The sequence below is a fragment of the Phytophthora sojae genome (assembly GCF_000149755.1).
Source record: "Phytophthora sojae unplaced genomic scaffold PHYSOscaffold_1, whole genome shotgun sequence".
Classification (NCBI taxonomy): Eukaryota; Oomycota; class Peronosporomycetes; order Peronosporales; family Peronosporaceae; genus Phytophthora; species Phytophthora sojae.
The window spans coordinates 1,209,290-1,229,141 of record NW_009258115.1 but is presented as its reverse complement, the minus strand read 5'-3'; the positions used below and the strand labels follow the sequence as shown (position 1 = coordinate 1,229,141).

Here is a 19,852-nt window from a genome sequence, read left to right as displayed (position 1 = left end):
CATCACGTCAATTTCGCAATCGTCGTACGGCTCACCTTGGGAGGTGCTTGCGTGTCCTGCGTTGCTACCTGGACCCTTCTGTCGCGAGGAGGTGCGGCGCCTTTCGGCGAACAGCTCAACCACCTTGACGAAGTATTGCTCGAAAGCTTCCAAGGGGTAGGACGACCGCACTGCATTGCCCAACCAACTGTTCGCTGCCTCGGACAGGTTGGAAGTGACCTCGTCATAAGAGGGTTGGTTGTACTTCTCGTTGAACGCGTATGTTACCCAGTGCGACTTGTCAATTCCAGCGAGATACTCCACAGCCAATGGGCGAGTCTCCGAGAGTTTTGAGCTGTAAAACTTGTAGTCGTTCTCGCATTCGCTACGTGCCATCTGAAACACAAGTGACTGTTCTGCCGGCGTCAGCGCGGAGCCCTTCTTCTCGATGTTGGTGATAATGTGCCCAACGCAAAATCGATGTCCGGAATCCGGATACAACTCCGTCACAGACGCCAGGAGACCCTTCTGTCTGTCCGATACGAACACAGGTTTCCACGCCGAGACGTCTTGAAGCGCGTCTTTCATGTTCTGCAGGAACCAGCTCCAATGAGTAATCCTCTTGATCGACAATAGCGAGTCCGAAAACTAGGATGTGGATGTGGTGTAGCGGGATCGGCCAAAATCTGGTGAAGATCGAATGTATTGGCGTGACGCGGGGATAGGTTGTGGAGCAGCGCGGGAATCTTCGCTCTGCGTCCGAGTATACGCTCCGATCGAGGGTTGTTCGCTCCGATCGGTCGGCCTGGAGTCGATCCACGGCCTGTAGTTGCCTTTCCGGGTGTGTTCCTTCCTTTCGTGAGTTGCTTGCCGCTTCCTATAGCGGGATCGAGGTTGATCGAGAGGAGAAACGATCGCCGGCCAAGCAGTATCCGGTCGATCGAGGGTTCGCACACAAGAAATAGATCGCTAGAGTAGGTCAAGCTGGCCAATGTATTAATCCAGTCTTAACCGTACCACTAGCTCACTGTCCAAAGTGTCGATGCTTGCCGAGGCCAATGTAGCTCCAGGGACTTGACGACTTGAGGGACTTGTGCTCTTCGGTGCAAATTCTGCTCTGATTTATGTTTAGCTGGTGTCTCGCTACCACTACCATCTCACCTACCATCCTACAACTAAACAACTACTGGATTCTTGTCCTGGCTTCGCCCCCATGTGCTCCCCATCTTGGCTGATCGGCGATCGACGATCGACGATCCACAGCTCTCGATCGCGATCAGTCCACTTCGGTCTTCAGCCGTCCCACTCAACGATGTCGCTCGTTGATCTTGCCCTCGTGCATGACGTCCTTCGCTTTCGACATGCGCCCTTCGCACCGCGCCTCTTCGATCGGTGTGGGACGAGGCATCACCACTCTCCATGTGCCGATCAGCTTTGATCTACCTGGTTCCACACCCCGCCTACGTGCGAGTATCATCCCGGTGCCTCGATCGCTCGTCGAATCTCCTCGATCTCCGCAATCCCAGTCTTGTTCAGGTCGCCCTTCTCTCGATCATTGATCCCCTTGATTTTTGGTCGATCGTTTATGCCGCCTTTCTCAGAGAACAAATCTTGTTCTCGCGCTTCTCCACATGGCCTTTTAGGTCCTTCGTGGTCGCCAACAGAAACACTCCACGCTTGTTCATATCACCCTTGAGATGTGTTCCGTCCAGGCCGATGACGTGTCGGCAGTGTACTTGAAGGCATGCCCCTAGAAAAACGCAAGCCCTTCTGAACATGTCATTCTCGCGCCTGCCAAACCCGTAGCTTGTCTTGGAGTTCGCATCACTCACCATGGCTAGATATCCCTCCAGCTTCTGGTAACTCCCGACGACGTCGTCGCGCAGCGATTCGAGAAGATCCCGCTTGATCTTGGATGCCGCAGTTCGGTTCGTTATCATCCCCTTAGTCATCAAAAAGTCGATGATAGCCCGCCCTGTGCCCGAGGCCCACGTTCCGCTGTAAGAGGGGAGCAACTCACGCTCAACGACGCCCCTCATCACTCGGTAGGGCACATCGCGAAGTCGCTGACGAGAGGTATCTCCTGCGAGACCGCCTTCAACAAAGGTATCGCCCTGAAAACCGCCGTGTCTGAAGTGGTCATGGGCCAGACACATCCTTGTTATCTTCCAGTTGTTGCGGATCCCGTACACCGTAATGAAAAATGGGCAGTTGGCAGTGCTGCCTGGAATGAGCTGCTGCTGCCCTTTCACCGCCTTGCAAGTGTACTTAGCGTTTCCTTCTTGACGACGAGAGTGATAGCTGTTGTTGGCCACGCGAATGGAAAAGCCACGGGCTCGAGCAAACTCGCGACAGCGTTGCAGCAGAGCCTTTTTCGACTCAAGCGTCGCAGACGCAACGTTGTTCCCATGGTTGGAAACTACGCCGTAAGAAGAGGGGTCGAGGGGATCCAGCCGACATCTAGCTCAGGTCGTAGCATGCGCATCTCGATGACTTCGGCGATGTCCGCTTCTTCGACAGCGGATGAGGTGATCATGGGCGAAGACATTGTCCGGGTGACCGAAACAGGAGAGGTGGTAGAGGTGTTTAGACGTGTAGTTGGGTGGGTATCCGACAAAAAGACGAATGAGCCCTGCAGTGAAAACTCGCGAGCTAAGAGAACACGGGCTAAACGAGGTGGTTATGAAACTCCTACAGAGATGTGCTGCTAATCTCCGGCCCAAGATACTGAAAAAAAGTATGAACGTTCGTTTCAAAATGTACGACAAGAAGCTCAGAATACCGCGAAGTGAGATGCTCGGAATGCCCGTCCGTTTTAAAACTTACGAGTCGTAAGTTATTGCTGTCGTACGTTACAATAAACGTAAGAGTACTTAACAGAGGCGTGGCCTGCTCAGAATGCCCGTCCGTTTTAAAACTTACGAGTCGTAGGTTGTTGCTTTCAGACTTTTCAACAAACCCAACTGTACTTATCAGACGCGCGGCCGACGAAGTTTTAATACAGAACCAAGTGCGTTAGTTTGGTCTGCGTGCATACAATTCTACGAAGCGATGATGTAAACTTACACATTAGCATTACGACACTCTTACTCTAAAAAGGTAATTTCGTACGATATTACTTGGCCCTGGAAAACAGTTATTTTTGCCCATAAAATTAACGTTCAATTCGGATATGATAAAACGTTATTTTCGACTGTTGCAATCTACTTGCAAATTGATGCATTCACCTACTTAGACTTTTACAAAAAGGCTTCAATCTACTTGAAACTTAATTCCTCGCGCGTATGTCATCTCCTGCATGATTTAGCACATCCAGCATGGATTAGCATCCTTTTGGCACTTTCCGAAAGTGCCATTTCCGAGCCAAGCTGGCTTCGAAACACGACTTCAAAGCCACTACTAAGTACGAACACTATCTAGTGCACTAATTAGGAGGGAAAACCGGTTGCAAAGCACAATATCATAGAGCACATATATATCATAGAGCACACTTTCGATTATCCAATGAAAGCCATATAATTCACACTTGAAATAAGACATTCAATCTCGGAGCCTGATAGCCGCGCTCGTTGCGTTACGCCATTTTGAATGGCGCGAACAGGTAGAACGCGCTTAAAAAGTGAAGGTGACGCGCGGCCAAAGCAGTACGAGCGCTCGTTGCGATTACTTAAGTACGTACGAGTTCAAGCTGTGTGTGCTTCGATTCCTAGACACTGCACCGATGGCAAAAACGGTAGCTAACGGAAAACGCCAATTTGTATACCGCATACTATTGAATTGAACACTTGTCAAATCTAGAAAGATATACAAATAGGAATGGGGTTATACTACCAAAGTAGCTCCGACGCATTCAAGTCTGAAATATTGTGTGTAGAGCTAGCTACGTTCTGCAAAACCTCTTTGATGGCATCCTGCCAACGTATGTACCAGTCTTCAAACCATGGAGACATCCATAGATTGCGCAGAGTTGGTTCACAACGTCTCTCATGCCGTTAGATGCAAGCAGAACTTAGACCAACAACCAAAACCATTTTTCTTTGGGTACCTTACGGTAATTTTGCGTAAAGTTACACAAAATGCAAACAGTACCGAATACAAGTGTCAGTTTTTAAACTGTGGTCTTTAAAAAGATAAAAATAACCGGATCTTGCTTGCCGTATTTGACAAAGTAATACTTACACGGAAAATAATGGGTGATTTTCAATTTTAAGACATCTCTTAGCCAATCAAAAGGTGTTTACATGCTAAACTTCACATAAATTTCAAGAACATTATAAGTACTCAACGTTCTATACGGTTTGGTTGAGGTATACAAATTGGCGTAGGTACAATAGCTTTGTATACTGAGCACATTCTATCAGATTTGAGAGGAGGTATTCAATTCGGGAAGGGTACGCTATTTGGCGCTATCCGTTAAGTATTTTCCTGACGGGAAGGTGATTCCCTTCATTTCATTTTCATCCGGGCTTCAGGAACAAACTTTGCCAGGAGGTCTTTCACCGTCTTGGCCGCGATAGTTTCCGCCAGATCGAAGGTCACTCCAGGAATCTCGTACACGTCCATGATCTTCGTGAATATTAACCCTATCGTTAACGCCATACATTTCTGTTTGAAGGGACACCATACAAACTTTAAGTAAAACGGGGTAAAATGATGCATGAGGTATCATTTTGCTGTATTAGGTTTGCGAGGCCAACTGATCAAAAGTATACGTGATGGGAGGTTTGAAGCGACCTTTCGATCAAAAAGATACGTGAGGCATCATTTTACTGCTTCTCTGTGATTCGCAGCGAATCGACAAAAGTATCAGTGGAAGCAGTACCGTGAGAACAGCACCCTAACAAAACTTTAGTAAGAGCAGTACAGCACCATCTTGTGGATTATGTGGGGCTTTTCCTAGTTGTGAAGCGGCGGCGCCGTGGTCTCCGATGCGACGCTGGCGACTATGGCGGCTGTCCTGGACCTGGCCGGAGCGTCTCCGACGGCGGCGACAAGCACGCGATGACTGCGGGCATCTCGGGCAGCAAGCACAACGGCGGCCGCAGCGCCACCGTGTGTGCCGTCAACAGCATGGTCTCGGATGCTTCCGCGGCGACCGTGGCCGTGTTGGATGTGATCGGGGGCGTCTCCACTGGCATGGTCACGAACGCGACGGTGGCATTCGGCTCGGGCAGCGAGCGCAACGACAGCGGCAGTCCGCACGCAGGTTGCCGCCGGTAGTAGCGTCAGCGGCGTCGCCAGCGACATCGACAGCAGGGTCTCGTACACGATGGACGTGACCGTGGCCTTGGTGGATGTGGGCGGAATGGGTATACGTGCTGGAGCAAAGGATCACCGTATTCAGACAGCTTTGGGTTTCGTTAGAATTATCAATTCACACTAGATGAAACATTACTTGAGATATTACATTCAACTTAATTGCATATAGCTCTGTTACTAGGGGGAGGACATAGTAACTTCAGTAACGTGTTTTCACCTTGGAGCGTCCTGCTCTGCGAATCAACTGGATATCACCCATGATAGCGGGGAGGCCAAAACCAGCGCGGCCTTAGAGCTTGTGGTGCCAAGTCGAGAGGTTGCTCTTGAAGCCATTGGGGCGAGCGGTGGTATGCGCGCTTCTCGCAAGAGCATGTCCAGTGAGCTTGATCCTTGAGTTGGTCCGCCAGCATATCGACTCTGTCCATAGCTGTGGCTAGATCGGCAACTATGTTGTAGCGTTTCTGCAAGTCAAGGCCTTCCTTATAATGGTTCATGAGGGTGTCGTGTGGTGTGGAAGGGTCCGCCTCCATCGCGATAAAGCGCTCGATATGTTCGTCTTGCTCCTCGCGATACCGCAACAAGTTGGAGTTTATACATTTTAGACGTGCCCGAATTTGCGGGCGCGTGATCTACATTTTCATATCGAATACAAACATAGATATCATTACCCGTAACCAGCCACGATACACATTTTGGCTTACCTCAGACAGCTCCATGCACGTCTCCTGCCAACGCATCACCCAGATAAAGTTGTGCGCACGGTCATCTTCACCGCGACAAATCGCCACGTAGAGGTCGTTCATCTCTTTCACTGGCAGTGCAATTATGAAGTCGTCTATGTCGATCGACGTGCCACATCTCGCTTCGGTTCTCTACAGGTAGGCACTGATTAGCTTTAGCCAAACGTTATTGCGTAGCTACACGAACTTACCCGCTCTCGCCCAGAAGGGGTCACAAATACTGGATACAGATTGTCGAACTCCAGTTGCTCACCGGCGCTACACAAAGCCAAAGACTATATATGCGATGAGCATCAGCACGGCCGAAACAATGTCATCACTACCATTTCAAGCGTCTTGGACGATCTGTAAATTCGCCTTCCATCGCTTGCATGCGTCTTCGTTGGTCCTGGCAACTACCCATACATAGCCGTTCGTATTAGCACTAGCATGACAACACGATGCCGAAACAGCCAAAACACGTACCTCTACATTATCCGCGCCCTTCCTGCGATCAACCATCTTTCCACTTGAGCGCAGAATCTAGAATGATGAAGTACTAGAGATCAGCGTTGTTGGGTGGATATGATGGACCGAATATATTGTTATTTGTATGACCATGTTCGAAGTGTTCAAAGGGACCGAACGTACTAGGCTTTGTATGGGGTGGTTCGACTCATCGTTGTATGTGATGTTAGTATGGTGGAGTTTGAACCCACCGGTGCAGGTTCAATGCCCGCCATGCGGAATGCAGCGTAGCTGTGCTGACAAGGTACCGTGCAAAATGCATCGGATATCGAGTGCGGGATGAATACAGTGTAATTACACAGAGTCATGAATAGTACGAGTACTCAAAGCGTTCAACGGTAACATACGGTACTTAGATTTACTCCAGTATTGCTACCAAATGTAAGTGCTGTAGCGGCTTCGGCATCGTCTCCACAGTTACATTGACCCATGCAAGCCCCATAGTGACGGTCCGAACTACGGTACACGGCGACAGTGGTGACGCCCATCGTAGATACACTGCTGCCAAGTGCCAATGCCGCCTGCGTGTCCCTGTCGCTGGGCAAATTGGGCGCTTGCGACGTCGTCGTCATGGCGACTTCAGGCTCCATCTTGACCCCCGATGGGACTCGAACGCTCCATTTCTAGCGGTAGCCTCTCTTGATCTTTGTCGCCGGTGGCACCCCGCTCCCTCCTGAGGCATCTACGTGCGGTTGTCCGTCGATGAGGATCGCTGGAAGCGAAAAAGGGCGGGAGAACGCCGTCCACCTGCAGGTCTAGTGGGCAGTCGTCCAGTGCCGCCTCCGACGCTCCATCTCGGGGTCCTGTAGCAGAATCTCGGCGTCTCGCAGCTGAACGTGGTTGACAGCCACACCCGGCGGCAATGCCGTGAGGAGAGTTGGGGGCTACGGGACAAACGACACCATCCCAGCGCCAGTTCTAGTAGCACTGCGTTATCGACAACAAATGCGCTGTTGCGGCGGTTGTGCGGGACGTGGTCGTCGGGTGGGTACACGACGGACAGCGAGTCCAACTTCATGCCCGGTGCGTCCCGAGGTCAGCGCGTCAAGTAGCACAGGCGGTCAGCAGCAGCAGATGCGTCGACACACAGGAGCTGAGCGTGTGGCGACTCCAACGACGCTGGACTTGGAGAGTGAGGGGCGAACTGGCAGGCTGGACTTGACCGCAGCGTGCATAGTATCACGGGCAGCCACGCGCCGCAAACGATGGGTACGGCCAGCACATGTGTACCACCGTCGTTCGAGGCGTGGAAACCGGAAGAACGGAGCGTGGTCAGCCAGGGACACTTGGGATCGAGCTTGCAAAATCGGAAATGAGCTCCGATGCGAGAAGGTCATTTTGATTCGGAGCAAGCCGATCAAGCCGACCAAACAACAGTGGATCGATTTGAACTAATTCCACCAATCACACTTCTTGTTGAACTTTGGCAGCCAATCACTGTCATCGATTTTTCGGAGACAGGTTTTGATTGGTCAAAGCGAAGACATGGAAAAAAATGTCAGCGCGGGAAAGCTTGAAAAGATCAACCAAAGCAAAATGGGCACCAAAAAGGCGAGCCTTTACATGTTGTGTAAACCACTTCAAATACCAATAGTCTATTTATGTGACATTATGTATCGCGACCGCTCTACCCGTTCTCCCTCGCCGAAACGCCCTACCATCGGCATTCCCCCAATCATGGTCTTGATGGACCTGGTCGGAAACGTCTCCGCCGTCGGCGACACGGATGCGATGGTGGCGGGCGACTCGGGCAGCAAGCACAACGGCGGCCGCAGCGCCGCCGTGTGTGCCGTCAACAGCATGGTCTCGGAGGCTTCCGCGGCGACCGTGGCCGTGTTGGACGTGATCGGGGGCGTCTCCTCTGGCATGGTCACGAACGTGAAGGTGGCATTCGGCGCGGTCGATGAGGCTAATAGGGGTGCTTTCGTGTTGGCTGGGCAGCACCACGAGAGCGTTTATAGCAGCGGCATCGATAGCTGGGCTTAGTTGCCTTGCTGGCGGTAGGAGTGTCTTGAACCTGGTGTTGAGTACATTGATGGGGATGGGACCTTTGTGAAAGGTCGGTAGGTTATCAGGCGAAGAAGTATGAGACCAAATATCTTATGGTATGTATGGCATTATAGATTTCTAGATCTCGTGGCAACCCGATGGCAGACTTCTCGGACGAAGAGGACTTGCTGCTTTATCGGCTGGCAAAGGAGCAGGTTGATGCAGGCCGCCGAATTAACTGGCGGACTGTCTGGTTGGGGATGCCATACTGCGGGAAGACACAGCGACAGCTGCAGATTCGTCTAAAGACGCTGAAGAGGACACACGGCGTGAGCTTAGATTCTTTCCCAAGGAGATGATAATGTTGGCAACGTTCATGACGCTGTGTCAAGTTTGTATGCCTCGGCCTTGCGTCAACCCGTCCATGCGCCGGATTGTCATGCTGGTGAGATTTCGCCAACTGGGGTTTCAGCAATACTGGCAGTCATTCCAACGCTTACAATCGCCGAAACTTTTGTTGACTTTGGATCTGGGATCGGCAACGTGGTTGCACAAGTGGCATTGGAGACTTGTGTTGGGAGATGCATCGGGATTGAGTTCCAGGACAACTTGGCAAACATGTCAAAACTGCTGATTCGTGGCGCACGCGTGGATTTCCCGAATTTATCCAAGGTCACGATTCACGAGGCCGACCTCAGAGCGATGAGCCCAGCCGTACGCGAGGATATTGACGGGTGCAGTGTTTTATTTGCGAACAATATCGTTTTCGAGCCTACAAGTTTTGCGGCGCTGGAGGACTTTGCATCTTCAGCAGCAGGTTTGGTCCACGTCGTTGTCATGGCAACAATTTGCGGCGGGCACCGCCCAACCTGCCCGCGCAATTTCTGCTCTGTCTGGACGCTCCGACAGCGTATCGACGTTCAAGTGTCTTGGTCTTCCCAGCTTCATCACGCATACTGGTACACCAGGGTTGTAGAGCCCTACATCTAAGTACCTCGCGCAGAATGGAAAGGGACATTCAATATACTTCGTTTGTCAGACATGTTCATCCCATTGTTCATTACCTGTAGAGCCAATAACATATATCAGCCATTGTACACATCTACATCAACGTCTTGCACGGACATCGTAGCTCTGACCGCATCTCCCAAGGTCAGAGTCACCTCCATCGCGCCTGAAAACCTGCTGTCGATGTCGCTGGCGACGCCGCTGACGCTACTACCGGCGGCAACCTGCGTGCGGACTGCCGCTGTCGTTGCGCTCGCTGCCCGAGCCGAATGCCACCGTCGCGTTCGTGACCATGCCACCGTCGCGTTCGTGACCATGCCAGTGGAGACGCCCCCGATCACATCCAACACGGCCACGGTCGCCGCGGAAGCCTCCGAGACCATGCTGTTGACGGCACACACGGCGGCGCTGCGGCCGCCGTTGTGCTTGCTGCCCGAGTCGCCCGCCACCATCGCGTCCGCGTCCGTGTCCATGTCGGCGGAGACGCCGCTGACCACGTCCACCAAGGCCACGGTCACCTCCATCGTGTCCGAGACCCTGCTGTCGATGTCGCTGGCGACGCCGCTGACGCTACTACCGGCGGCAACCTGCGTGCGGACTGCCGCTGTCGTTGCGCTCGCTGCCCGAGCCGAATGCCACCGTCGCGTTCGTGACCATGCCACCGTCGCGTTCGTGACCATGCCACCGTCGCGTTCGTGACCATGCCAGTGGAGACGCCCCCGATCACATCCAACACGGCCACGGTCGCCGCGGAAGCTTCCGAGACCATGCTGTTGACGGCACACACGGCGGCGCTGCGGCCGCCGTTGTGCTTGCTGCCCGAGTCGCCCGCCACCATCGCGTCCGCGTCCGTGTCCATGTCGGCGGAGACGCCGCTGACCACGTCCACCAAGGCCACGGTCACCTCCATCGTGTCCGAGACCCTGCTGTCGATGTCGCTGGCGACGCCGCTGACGCTACTACCGGCGGCAACCTGCGTGCGGACTGCCGCTGTCGTTGCGCTCGCTGCCCGAGCCGAATGCCACCGTCGCGTTCGTGACCATGCCACCGTCGCGTTCGTGACCATGCCACCGTCGCGTTCGTGACCATGCCAGCGGAGACGCCCCCGATCACGTCCAACACGGCCACGGTCGCCGCGGAAGCCTCCGAGACCATGCTGTTGACGGCACACACGGCGGCGCTGCGGCCGCCGTTGTGCTTGCTGCCCGAGTCGCCCGCCACCATCGCGTCCGCGTCCGTGTCCATGTCGGCGGAGACGCCGCTGACCACGTCCACCAAGGCCACGGTCACCTCCATCGTGTCCGAGACCCTGCTGTCGATGTCGCTGGCGACGCCGCTGACGCTACTACCGGCAGCAACCTGCGTGCGGACTGCCGCTGTCGTTGCGCTCGCTGCCCGAGCCGAATGCCACCGTCGCGTTCGTGACCATGCCACCGTCGCGTTCGTGACCATGCCAGTGGAGACGCCCCCGATCACATCCAACACGGCCACGGTCGCCGCGGAAGCCTCCGAGACCATGCTGTTGACGGCACACACGGCGGCGCTGCGGCCGCCGTTGTGCTTGCTGCCCGAGTCGCCCGCCACCATCGCGTCCGCGTCCGTGTCCATGTCGGCGGAGACGCCGCTGACCACGTCCACCAAGGCCACGGTCACCTCCATCGTGTCCGAGACCCTGCTGTCGATGTCGCTGGCGACGCCGCTGACGCTACTACCGGCGGCAACCTGCGTGCGGACTGCCGCTGTCGTTGCGCTCGCTGCCCGAGCCGAATGCCACCTGCGCGTCCGCGTCCGTGTCCATGTCGGCGGAGACGCCGCTGACCACGTCCACCAAGGCCACGGTCACCTCCATCGTGTCCGAGACCCTGCTGTCGATGTCGCTGGCGACGCCGCTGACGCTACTACCGGCAGCAACCTGCGTGCGGACTGCCGCTGTCGTTGCGCTCGCTGCCCGAGCCGAATGCCACCGTCGCGTTCGTGACCATGCCACCGTCGCGTTCGTGACCATGCCAGTGGAGACGCCCCCGATCACATCCAACACGGCCACGGTCGCCGCGGAAGCCTCCGAGACCATGCTGTTGACGGCACACACGGCGGCGCTGCGGCCGCCGTTGTGCTTGCTGCCCGAGTCGCCCGCCACCATCGCGTCCGCGTCCGTGTCCATGTCGGCGGAGACGCCGCTGACCACGTCCACCAAGGCCACGGTCACCTCCATCGTGTCCGAGACCCTGCTGTCGATGTCGCTGGCGACGCCGCTGACGCTACTACCGGCGGCAACCTGCGTGCGGACTGCCGCTGTCGTTGCGCTCGCTGCCCGAGCCGAATGCCACCGTCGCGTTCGTGACCATGCCACCGTCGCGTTCGTGACCATGCCAGTGGAGACGCCCCCGATCACATCCAACACGGCCACGGTCGCCGCGGAAGCCTCCGAGACCATGCTGTTGACGGCACACACGGCGGCGCTGCGGCCGCCGTTGTGCTTGCTGCCCGAGTCGCCCGCCACCATCGCGTCCGCGTCCGTGTCCATGTCGGCGGAGACGCCGCTGACCACGTCCACCAAGGCCACGGTCACCTCCATCGTGTCCGAGACCCTGCTGTCGATGTCGCTGGCGACGCCGCTGACGCTACTACCGGCGGCAACCTGCGTGCGGACTGCCGCTGTCGTTGCGCTCGCTGCCCGAGCCGAATGCCACCGTCGCGTTCGTGACCATGCCACCGTCGCGTTCGTGACCATGCCAGTGGAGACGCCCCCGATCACATCCAACACGGCCACGGTCGCCGCGGAAGCTTCCGAGACCATGCTGTTGACGGCACACACGGCGGCGCTGCGGCCGCCGTTGTGCTTGCTGCCCGAGTCGCCCGCCACCATCGCGTCCGCGTCCGTGTCCATGTCGGCGGAGACGCCGCTGACCACGTCCACCAAGGCCACGGTCACCTCCATCGTGTCCGAGACCCTGCTGTCGATGTCGCTGGCGACGCCGCTGACGCTACTACCGGCGGCAACCTGCGTGCGGACTGCCGCTGTCGTTGCGCTCGCTGCCCGAGCCGAATGCCACCGTCGCGTTCGTGACCATGCCACCGTCGCGTTCGTGACCATGCCACCGTCGCGTTCGTGACCATGCCAGCGGAGACGCCCCCGATCACGTCCAACACGGCCACGGTCGCCGCGGAAGCCTCCGAGACCATGCTGTTGACGGCACACACGGCGGCGCTGCGGCCGCCGTTGTGCTTGCTGCCCGAGTCGCCCGCCACCATCGCGTCCGCGTCCGTGTCCATGTCGGCGGAGACGCCGCTGACCACGTCCCCCAAGGCCACGGTCACCTCCATCGTGTCCGAGACCCTGCTGTCGATGTCGCTGGCGACGCCGCTGACGCTACTACCGGCGGCAACCTGCGTGCGGACTGCCGCTGTCGTTGCGCTCGCTGCCCGAGCCGAATGCCACCGTCGCGTTCGTGACCATGCCACCGTCGCGTTCGTGACCATGCCAGTGGAGACGCCCCCGATCACATCCAACACGGCCACGGTCGCCGCGGAAGCCTCCGAGACCATGCTGTTGACGGCACACACGGCGGCGCTGCGGCCGCCGTTGTGCTTGCTGCCCGAGTCGCCCGCCACCATCGCGTCCGCGTCCGTGTCCATGTCGGCGGAGACGCCGCTGACCACGTCCACCAAGGCCACGGTCACCTCCATCGTGTCCGAGACCCTGCTGTCGATGTCGCTGGCGACGCCGCTGACGCTACTACCGGCAGCAACCTGCGTGCGGACTGCCGCTGTCGTTGCGCTCGCTGCCCGAGCCGAATGCCACCGTCGCGTTCGTGACCATGCCACCGTCGCGTTCGTGACCATGCCAGTGGAGACGCCCCCGATCACATCCAACACGGCCACGGTCGCCGCGGAAGCCTCCGAGACCATGCTGTTGACGGCACACACGGCGGCGCTGCGGCCGCCGTTGTGCTTGCTGCCCGAGTCGCCGCCGAATGCCACCGTCGCGTTCGTGACCATGCCACCGTCGCGTTCGTGACCATGCCAGTGGAGACGCCCCCGATCACATCCAACACGGCCACGGTCGCCGCGGAAGCCTCCGAGACCATGCTGTTGACGGCACACACGGCGGCGCTGCGGCCGCCGTTGTGCTTGCTGCCCGAGTCGCCCGCCACCATCGCGTCCGCGTCCGTGTCCATGTCGGCGGAGACGCCGCTGACCACGTCCACCAAGGCCACGGTCACCTCCATCGTGTCCGAGACCCTGCTGTCGATGTCGCTGGCGACGCCGCTGACGCTACTACCGGCAGCAACCTGCGTGCGGACTGCCGCTGTCGTTGCGCTCGCTGCCCGAGCCGAATGCCACCGTCGCGTTCGTGACCATGCCACCGTCGCGTTCGTGACCATGCCAGTGGAGACGCCCCCGATCACATCCAACACGGCCACGGTCGCCGCGGAAGCCTCCGAGACCATGCTGTTGACGGCACACACGGCGGCGCTGCGGCCGCCGTTGTGCTTGCTGCCCGAGTCGCCCGCCACCATCGCGTCCGCGTCCGTGTCCATGTCGGCGGAGACGCCGCTGACCACGTCCACCAAGGCCACGGTCACCTCCATCGTGTCCGAGACCCTGCTGTCGATGTCGCTGGCGACGCCGCTGACGCTACTACCGGCGGCAACCTGCGTGCGGACTGCCGCTGTCGTTGCGCTCGCTGCCCGAGCCGAATGCCACCGTCGCGTTCGTGACCATGCCACCGTCGCGTTCGTGACCATGCCAGTGGAGACGCCCCCGATCACATCCAACACGGCCACGGTCGCCGCGGAAGCCTCCGAGACCATGCTGTTGACGGCACACACGGCGGCGCTGCGGCCGCCGTTGTGCTTGCTGCCCGAGTCGCCCGCCACCATCGCGTCCGCGTCCGTGTCCATGTCGGCGGAGACGCCGCTGACCACGTCCACCAAGGCCACGGTCACCTCCATCGTGTCCGAGACCCTGCTGTCGATGTCGCTGGCGACGCCGCTGACGCTATTACCGGCGGCAACCTGCGTGCGGACTGCCGCTGTCGTTGCGCTCGCTGCCCGAGCCGAATGCCACCGTCGCGTTCGTGACCATGCCACCGTCGCGTTCGTGACCATGCCAGTGGAGACGCCCCCGATCACATCAACACGGCCACGGTCGCCGCGGAAGCCTCCGAGACCATGCTGTTGACGGCACACACGGCGGCGCTGCGGCCGCCATTGTGCTTGCTGCCCGAGTCGCCCGCCACCATCGCGTCCGCGTCCGTGTCCATGTCGGCGGAGACGCCGCTGACCACGTCCACCAAGGCCACGGTCACCTCCATCGTGTCCGAGACCCTGCTGTCGATGTCGCTGGCGACGCCGCTGACGCTATTACCGGCGGCAACCTGCGTGCGGGCTGCCGCTGTCGTTGCGCTCGCTGCCCGAGCCGAATGCCACCGTCGCGTTCGTGACCATGCCACCGTCGCGTTCGTGACCATGCCAGTGGAGACGCCCCCGATCACATCCAACACGGCCACGGTCGCCGCGGAAGCCTCCGAGACCATGCTGTTGACGGCACACACGGCGGCGCTGCGGCCGCCGTTGTGCTTGCTGCCCGAGTCGCCCGCCACCATCGCGTCCGCGTCCGTGTCCATGTCGGCGGAGACGCCGCTGACCACGTCCACCAAGGCCACGGTCACCTCCATCGTGTCCGAGACCCTGCTGTCGATGTCGCTGGCGACGCCGCTGACGCTATTACCGGCGGCAACCTGCGTGCGGGCTGCCGCTGTCGTTGCGCTCGCTGCCCGAGCCGAATGCCACCGTCGCGTTCGTGACCATGCCACCGTCGCGTTCGTGACCATGCCAGTGGAGACGCCCCCGATCACATCCAACACGGCCACGGTCGCCGCGGAAGCCTCCGAGACCATGCTGTTGACGGCACACACGGCGGCGCTGCGGCCGCCATTGTGCTTGCTGCCCGAGTCGCCCGCCACCATCGCGTCCGCGTCCGTGTCCATGTCGGCGGAGACGCCGCTGACCACGTCCACCAAGGCCACGGTCACCTCCATCGTGTCCGAGACCCTGCTGTCGATGTCGCTGGCGACGCCGCTGACGCTACTACCGGCAGCAACCTGCGTGCGGACTGCCGCTGTCGTTGCGCTCGCTGCCCGAGCCGAATGCCACCGTCGCGTTCGTGACCATGCCAGTGGAGACGCCCCCGATCACATCCAACACGGCCACGGTCGCCGCGGAAGCCTCCGAGACCATGCTGTTGACGGCACACACGGCGGCGCTGCGGCCGCCATTGTGCTTGCTGCCCGAGTCGCCCGCCACCATCGCGTCCGCGTCCGTGTCCATGTCGGCGGAGACGCCGCTGACCACGTCCACCAAGGCCACGGTCACCTCCATCGTGTCCGAGACCCTGCTGTCGATGTCGCTGGCGACGCCGCTGACGCTACTACCGGCGGCAACCTGCGTGCGGACTGCCGCTGTCGTTGCGCTCGCTGCCCGAGCCGAATGCCACCGTCGCGTTCGTGACCATGCCACCGTCGCGTTCGTGACCATGCCACCGTCGCGTTCGTGACCATGCCAGCGGAGACGCCCCCGATCACGTCCAACACGGCCACGGTCGCCGCGGAAGCCTCCGAGACCATGCTGTTGACGGCACACACGGCGGCGCTGCGGCCGCCGTTGTGCTTGCTGCCCGAGTCGCCCGCCACCATCGCGTCTGCGTCCGTGTCCATGTCGGCGGAGACGCCGCTGACCACGTCCACCAAGGCCACGGTCACCTCCATCGTGTCCGAGACCCTGCTGTCGATGTCGCTGGCGACGCCGCTGACGCTACTACCGGCAGCAACCTGCGTGCGGACTGCCGCTGTCGTTGCGCTCGCTGCCCGAGCCGAATGCCACCGTCGCGTTCGTGACCATGCCACCGTCGCGTTCGTGACCATGCCAGTGGAGACGCCCCCGATCACATCCAACACGGCCACGGTCGCCGCGGAAGCCTCCGAGACCATGCTGTTGACGGCACACACGGCGGCGCTGCGGCCGCCGTTGTGCTTGCTGCCCGAGTCGCCCGCCACCATCGCGTCCGCGTCCGTGTCCATGTCGGCGGAGACGCCGCTGACCACGTCCACCAAGGCCACGGTCACCTCCATCGTGTCCGAGACCCTGCTGTCGATGTCGCTGGCGACGCCGCTGACGCTACTACCGGCAGCAACCTGCGTGCGGACTGCCGCTGTCGTTGCGCTCGCTGCCCGAGCCGAATGCCACCGTCGCGTTCGTGACCATGCCACCGTCGCGTTCGTGACCATGCCAGTGGAGACGCCCCCGATCACATCCAACACGGCCACGGTCGCCGCGGAAGCCTCCGAGACCATGCTGTTGACGGCACACACGGCGGCGCTGCGGCCGCCGTTGTGCTTGCTGCCCGAGTCGCCCGCCACCATCGCGTCCGCGTCCGTGTCCATGTCGGCGGAGACGCCGCTGACCACGTCCACCAAGGCCACGGTCACCTCCATCGTGTCCGAGACCCTGCTGTCGATGTCGCTGGCGACGCCGCTGACGCTACTACCGGCGGCAACCTGCGTGCGGACTGCCGCTGTCGTTGCGCTCGCTGCCCGAGCCGAATGCCACCGTCGCGTTCGTGACCATGCCACCGTCGCGTTCGTGACCATGCCAGTGGAGACGCCCCCGATCACGTCCAACACGGCCACGGTCGCCGCGGAAGCCTCCGAGACCATGCTGTTGACGGCACACACGGCGGCGCTGCGGCCGCCGTTGTGCTTGCTGCCCGAGTCGCCCGCCACCATCGCGTCCGCGTCCGTGTCCATGTCGGCGGAGACGCCGCTGACCACGTCCACCAAGGCCACGGTCACCTCCATCGTGTCCGAGACCCTGCTGTCGATGTCGCTGGCGACGCCGCTGACGCTACTACCGGCAGCAACCTGCGTGCGGACTGCCGCTGTCGTTGCGCTCGCTGCCCGAGCCGAATGCCACCGTCGCGTTCGTGACCATGCCACCGTCGCGTTCGTGACCATGCCACCGTCGCGTTCGTGACCATGCCAGCGGAGACGCCCCCGATCACGTCCAACACGGCCACGGTCGCCGCGGAAGCCTCCGAGACCATGCTGTTGACGGCACACACGGCGGCGCTGCGGCCGCCGTTGTGCTTGCTGCCCGAGTCGCCCGCCACCATCGCATCCGTGTCGCCGACGGCGGAGACGTTTCCGACCAGGTCCATCAAGACCATGATTGGGGGAATGCCGATGGTAGGGCGTTTCGGCGAGGGAGAACGGGTAGAGCGGTCGCGATACATAATGTCACATAAATAGACTATTGGTATTTGAAGTGGTTTACACAACATGTAAAGGCTCGCCTTTTTGGTGCCCATTTTGCTTTGGTTGATCTTTTCAAGCTTTCCCGCGCTGACATTTTTTTCCATGTCTTCGCTTTGACCAATCAAAACCTGTCTCCGAAAAATCGATGACAGTGATTGGCTGCCAAAGTTCAACAAGAAGTGTGATTGGTGGAATTAGTTCAAATCGATCCACTGTTGTTTGGTCGGCTTGATCGGCTTGCTCCGAATCAAAATGACCTTCTCGCATCGGAGCTCATTTCCGATTTTGCAAGCTCGATCCCAAGTGTCCCTGGCTGACCACGCTCCGTTCTTCCGGTTTCCACGCCTCGAACGACGGTGGTACACATGTGCTGGCCGTACCCATCGTTTGCGGCGCGTGGCTGCCCGTGATACTATGCACGCTGCGGTCAAGTCCAGCCTGCCAGTTCGCCCCTCACTCTCCAAGTCCAGCGTCGTTGGAGTCGCCACACGCTCAGCTCCTGTGTGTCGACGCATCTGCTGCTGCTGACCGCCTGTGCTACTTGACGCGCTGACCTCGGGACGCACCGGGCATGAAGTTGGACTCGCTGTCCGTCGTGTACCCACCCGACGACCACGTCCCGCACAACCGCCGCAACAGCGCATTTGTTGTCGATAACGCAGTGCTACTAGAACTGGCGCTGGGATGGTGTCGTTTGTCCCGTAGCCCCCAACTCTCCTCACGGCATTGCCGCCGGGTGTGGCTGTCAACCACGTTCAGCTGCGAGACGCCGAGATTCTGCTACAGGACCCCGAGATGGAGCGTCGGAGGCGGCACTGGACGACTGCCCACTAGACCTGCAGGTGGACGGCGTTCTCCCGCCCTTTTTCGCTTCCAGCGATCCTCATCGACGGACAACCGCACGTAGATGCCTCAGGAGGGAGCGGGGTGCCACCGGCGACAAAGATCAAGAGAGGCTACCGCTAGAAATGGAGCGTTCGAGTCCCATCGGGGGTCAAGATGGAGCCTGAAGTCGCCATGACGACGACGTCGCAAGCGCCCAATTTGCCCAGCGACAGGGACACGCAGGCGGCATTGGCACTTGGCAGCAGTGTATCTACGATGGGCGTCACCACTGTCGCCGTGTACCGTAGTTCGGACCGTCACTATGGGGCTTGCATGGGTCAACGTAACTGTGGAGACGATGCCGAAGCCGCTACAGCACTTACATTTGGTAGCAATACTGGAGTAAATCTAAGTACCGTATGTTACCGTTGAACGCTTTGAGTACTCGTACTATTCATGACTCTGTGTAATTACACTGTATTCATCCCGCACTCGATATCCGATGCATTTTGCACGGTACCTTGTCAGCACAGCTACGCTGCATTCCGCATGGCGGGCATTGAACCTGCACCGGTGGGTTCAAACTCCACCATACTAACATCACATACAACGATGAGTCGAACCACCCCATACAAAGCCTAGTACGTTCGGTCCCTTTGAACACTTCGAACATGGCCATACAAATAACAATATATTCGGTCCAATGGCTCAAGCGAGACCGATGCATGCAAACCAGTTAGAGATCTTTGCCGTGAAGGAGCCACTGGTACGCTAGCTGAGCTCGTCCACCACCACATACCCAATGCCACGAAAGCGGAAGCAGCGGTCGAGCACCTGCGAGCCCACAGCTAAGCGACAACAATCACGACGCTCGGGTCGTATCTCACCTTCAGCTCCCACCGGTCTAGGTACGATCCGTTGCTTACCTAGCGCTCGAGCAAGGTATCATATTGACGCGTATCCACCGGCATACAGACCTCGCGGATGACCATGCGATGTTTGGATCTGTTTGGCGAGTTCTAAGTGCGGCTGGTTGGAGTTCAAAGCGTCCAACAGGGCGAAGCTTGAGTGATCTGTACCGCTATATCCGTCCCGGTGGTGACTCGAATGGAACAGAGGGTATCGACTATTATCTGGGTGAACGAGCGCTTTTGGAGCACTATCGGCGGACATTGGTAGTGGAGGATGGTGATACGGATGGTGCCCTGTCCAGGCGACCCGATGACGAAAT

General features: G+C 58.8%; 6 protein-coding genes across 6 annotated transcripts; 2 read left to right on the top strand and 4 right to left on the bottom strand.

The window, feature by feature from the left end:
* Positions 1 to 5,489: 5,489 nt before the first annotated feature.
* Positions 5,490 to 5,768, bottom strand: PHYSODRAFT_470930 (hypothetical protein; the record flags this gene model as incomplete). Its single annotated transcript, XM_009515812.1, has 1 exon — positions 5,490 to 5,768. The coding sequence occupies one exon, from the start codon at positions 5,766 to 5,768 to the stop codon at positions 5,490 to 5,492; it is 279 nt and encodes a 92-aa protein (XP_009514107.1).
* Positions 5,769 to 5,867: 99 nt separating this feature from the next.
* PHYSODRAFT_477527 (hypothetical protein) lies at positions 5,868 to 6,080 on the bottom strand (the record flags this gene model as incomplete). The annotated part of the gene is made up of 1 exon (XM_009515811.1): positions 5,868 to 6,080. A coding segment is annotated over one exon (213 nt), but the record flags the coding sequence as incomplete, so codon positions are not given.
* A 1,160-nt stretch (positions 6,081 to 7,240) lies between these two features.
* Positions 7,241 to 7,503, bottom strand: PHYSODRAFT_320710 (hypothetical protein; the record flags this gene model as incomplete). Its single annotated transcript, XM_009515810.1, has 2 exons — positions 7,241 to 7,369; positions 7,414 to 7,503. The coding sequence occupies 2 exons, from the start codon at positions 7,501 to 7,503 to the stop codon at positions 7,241 to 7,243; spliced, it is 219 nt and encodes a 72-aa protein (XP_009514105.1).
* A 1,129-nt stretch (positions 7,504 to 8,632) lies between these two features.
* Positions 8,633 to 8,833, top strand: PHYSODRAFT_475531 (hypothetical protein; the record flags this gene model as incomplete). The annotated part of the gene is made up of 1 exon (XM_009515809.1): positions 8,633 to 8,833. The coding sequence occupies one exon, from the start codon at positions 8,633 to 8,635 to the stop codon at positions 8,831 to 8,833; it is 201 nt and encodes a 66-aa protein (XP_009514104.1).
* A 13-nt stretch (positions 8,834 to 8,846) lies between these two features.
* Positions 8,847 to 9,464, top strand: PHYSODRAFT_473876 (hypothetical protein; the record flags this gene model as incomplete). Its single annotated transcript, XM_009515808.1, has 2 exons — positions 8,847 to 9,094; positions 9,173 to 9,464. Coding segments are annotated over 2 exons (540 nt in total), but the record flags the coding sequence as incomplete, so codon positions are not given.
* A 95-nt stretch (positions 9,465 to 9,559) lies between these two features.
* Positions 9,560 to 17,708, bottom strand: PHYSODRAFT_320708 (hypothetical protein; the record flags this gene model as incomplete). Its single annotated transcript, XM_009515807.1, has 10 exons — positions 9,560 to 10,080; positions 10,122 to 10,466; positions 10,508 to 11,169; positions 11,195 to 12,494; positions 12,536 to 13,437; positions 13,479 to 14,528; positions 14,618 to 15,553; positions 15,579 to 15,939; positions 15,981 to 17,414; positions 17,456 to 17,708. 10 exons carry the CDS (start codon positions 17,706 to 17,708, stop codon positions 9,560 to 9,562), a joined length of 7,764 nt encoding a protein of 2,587 aa, XP_009514102.1.
* Positions 17,709 to 19,852: the final 2,144 nt, after the last annotated feature.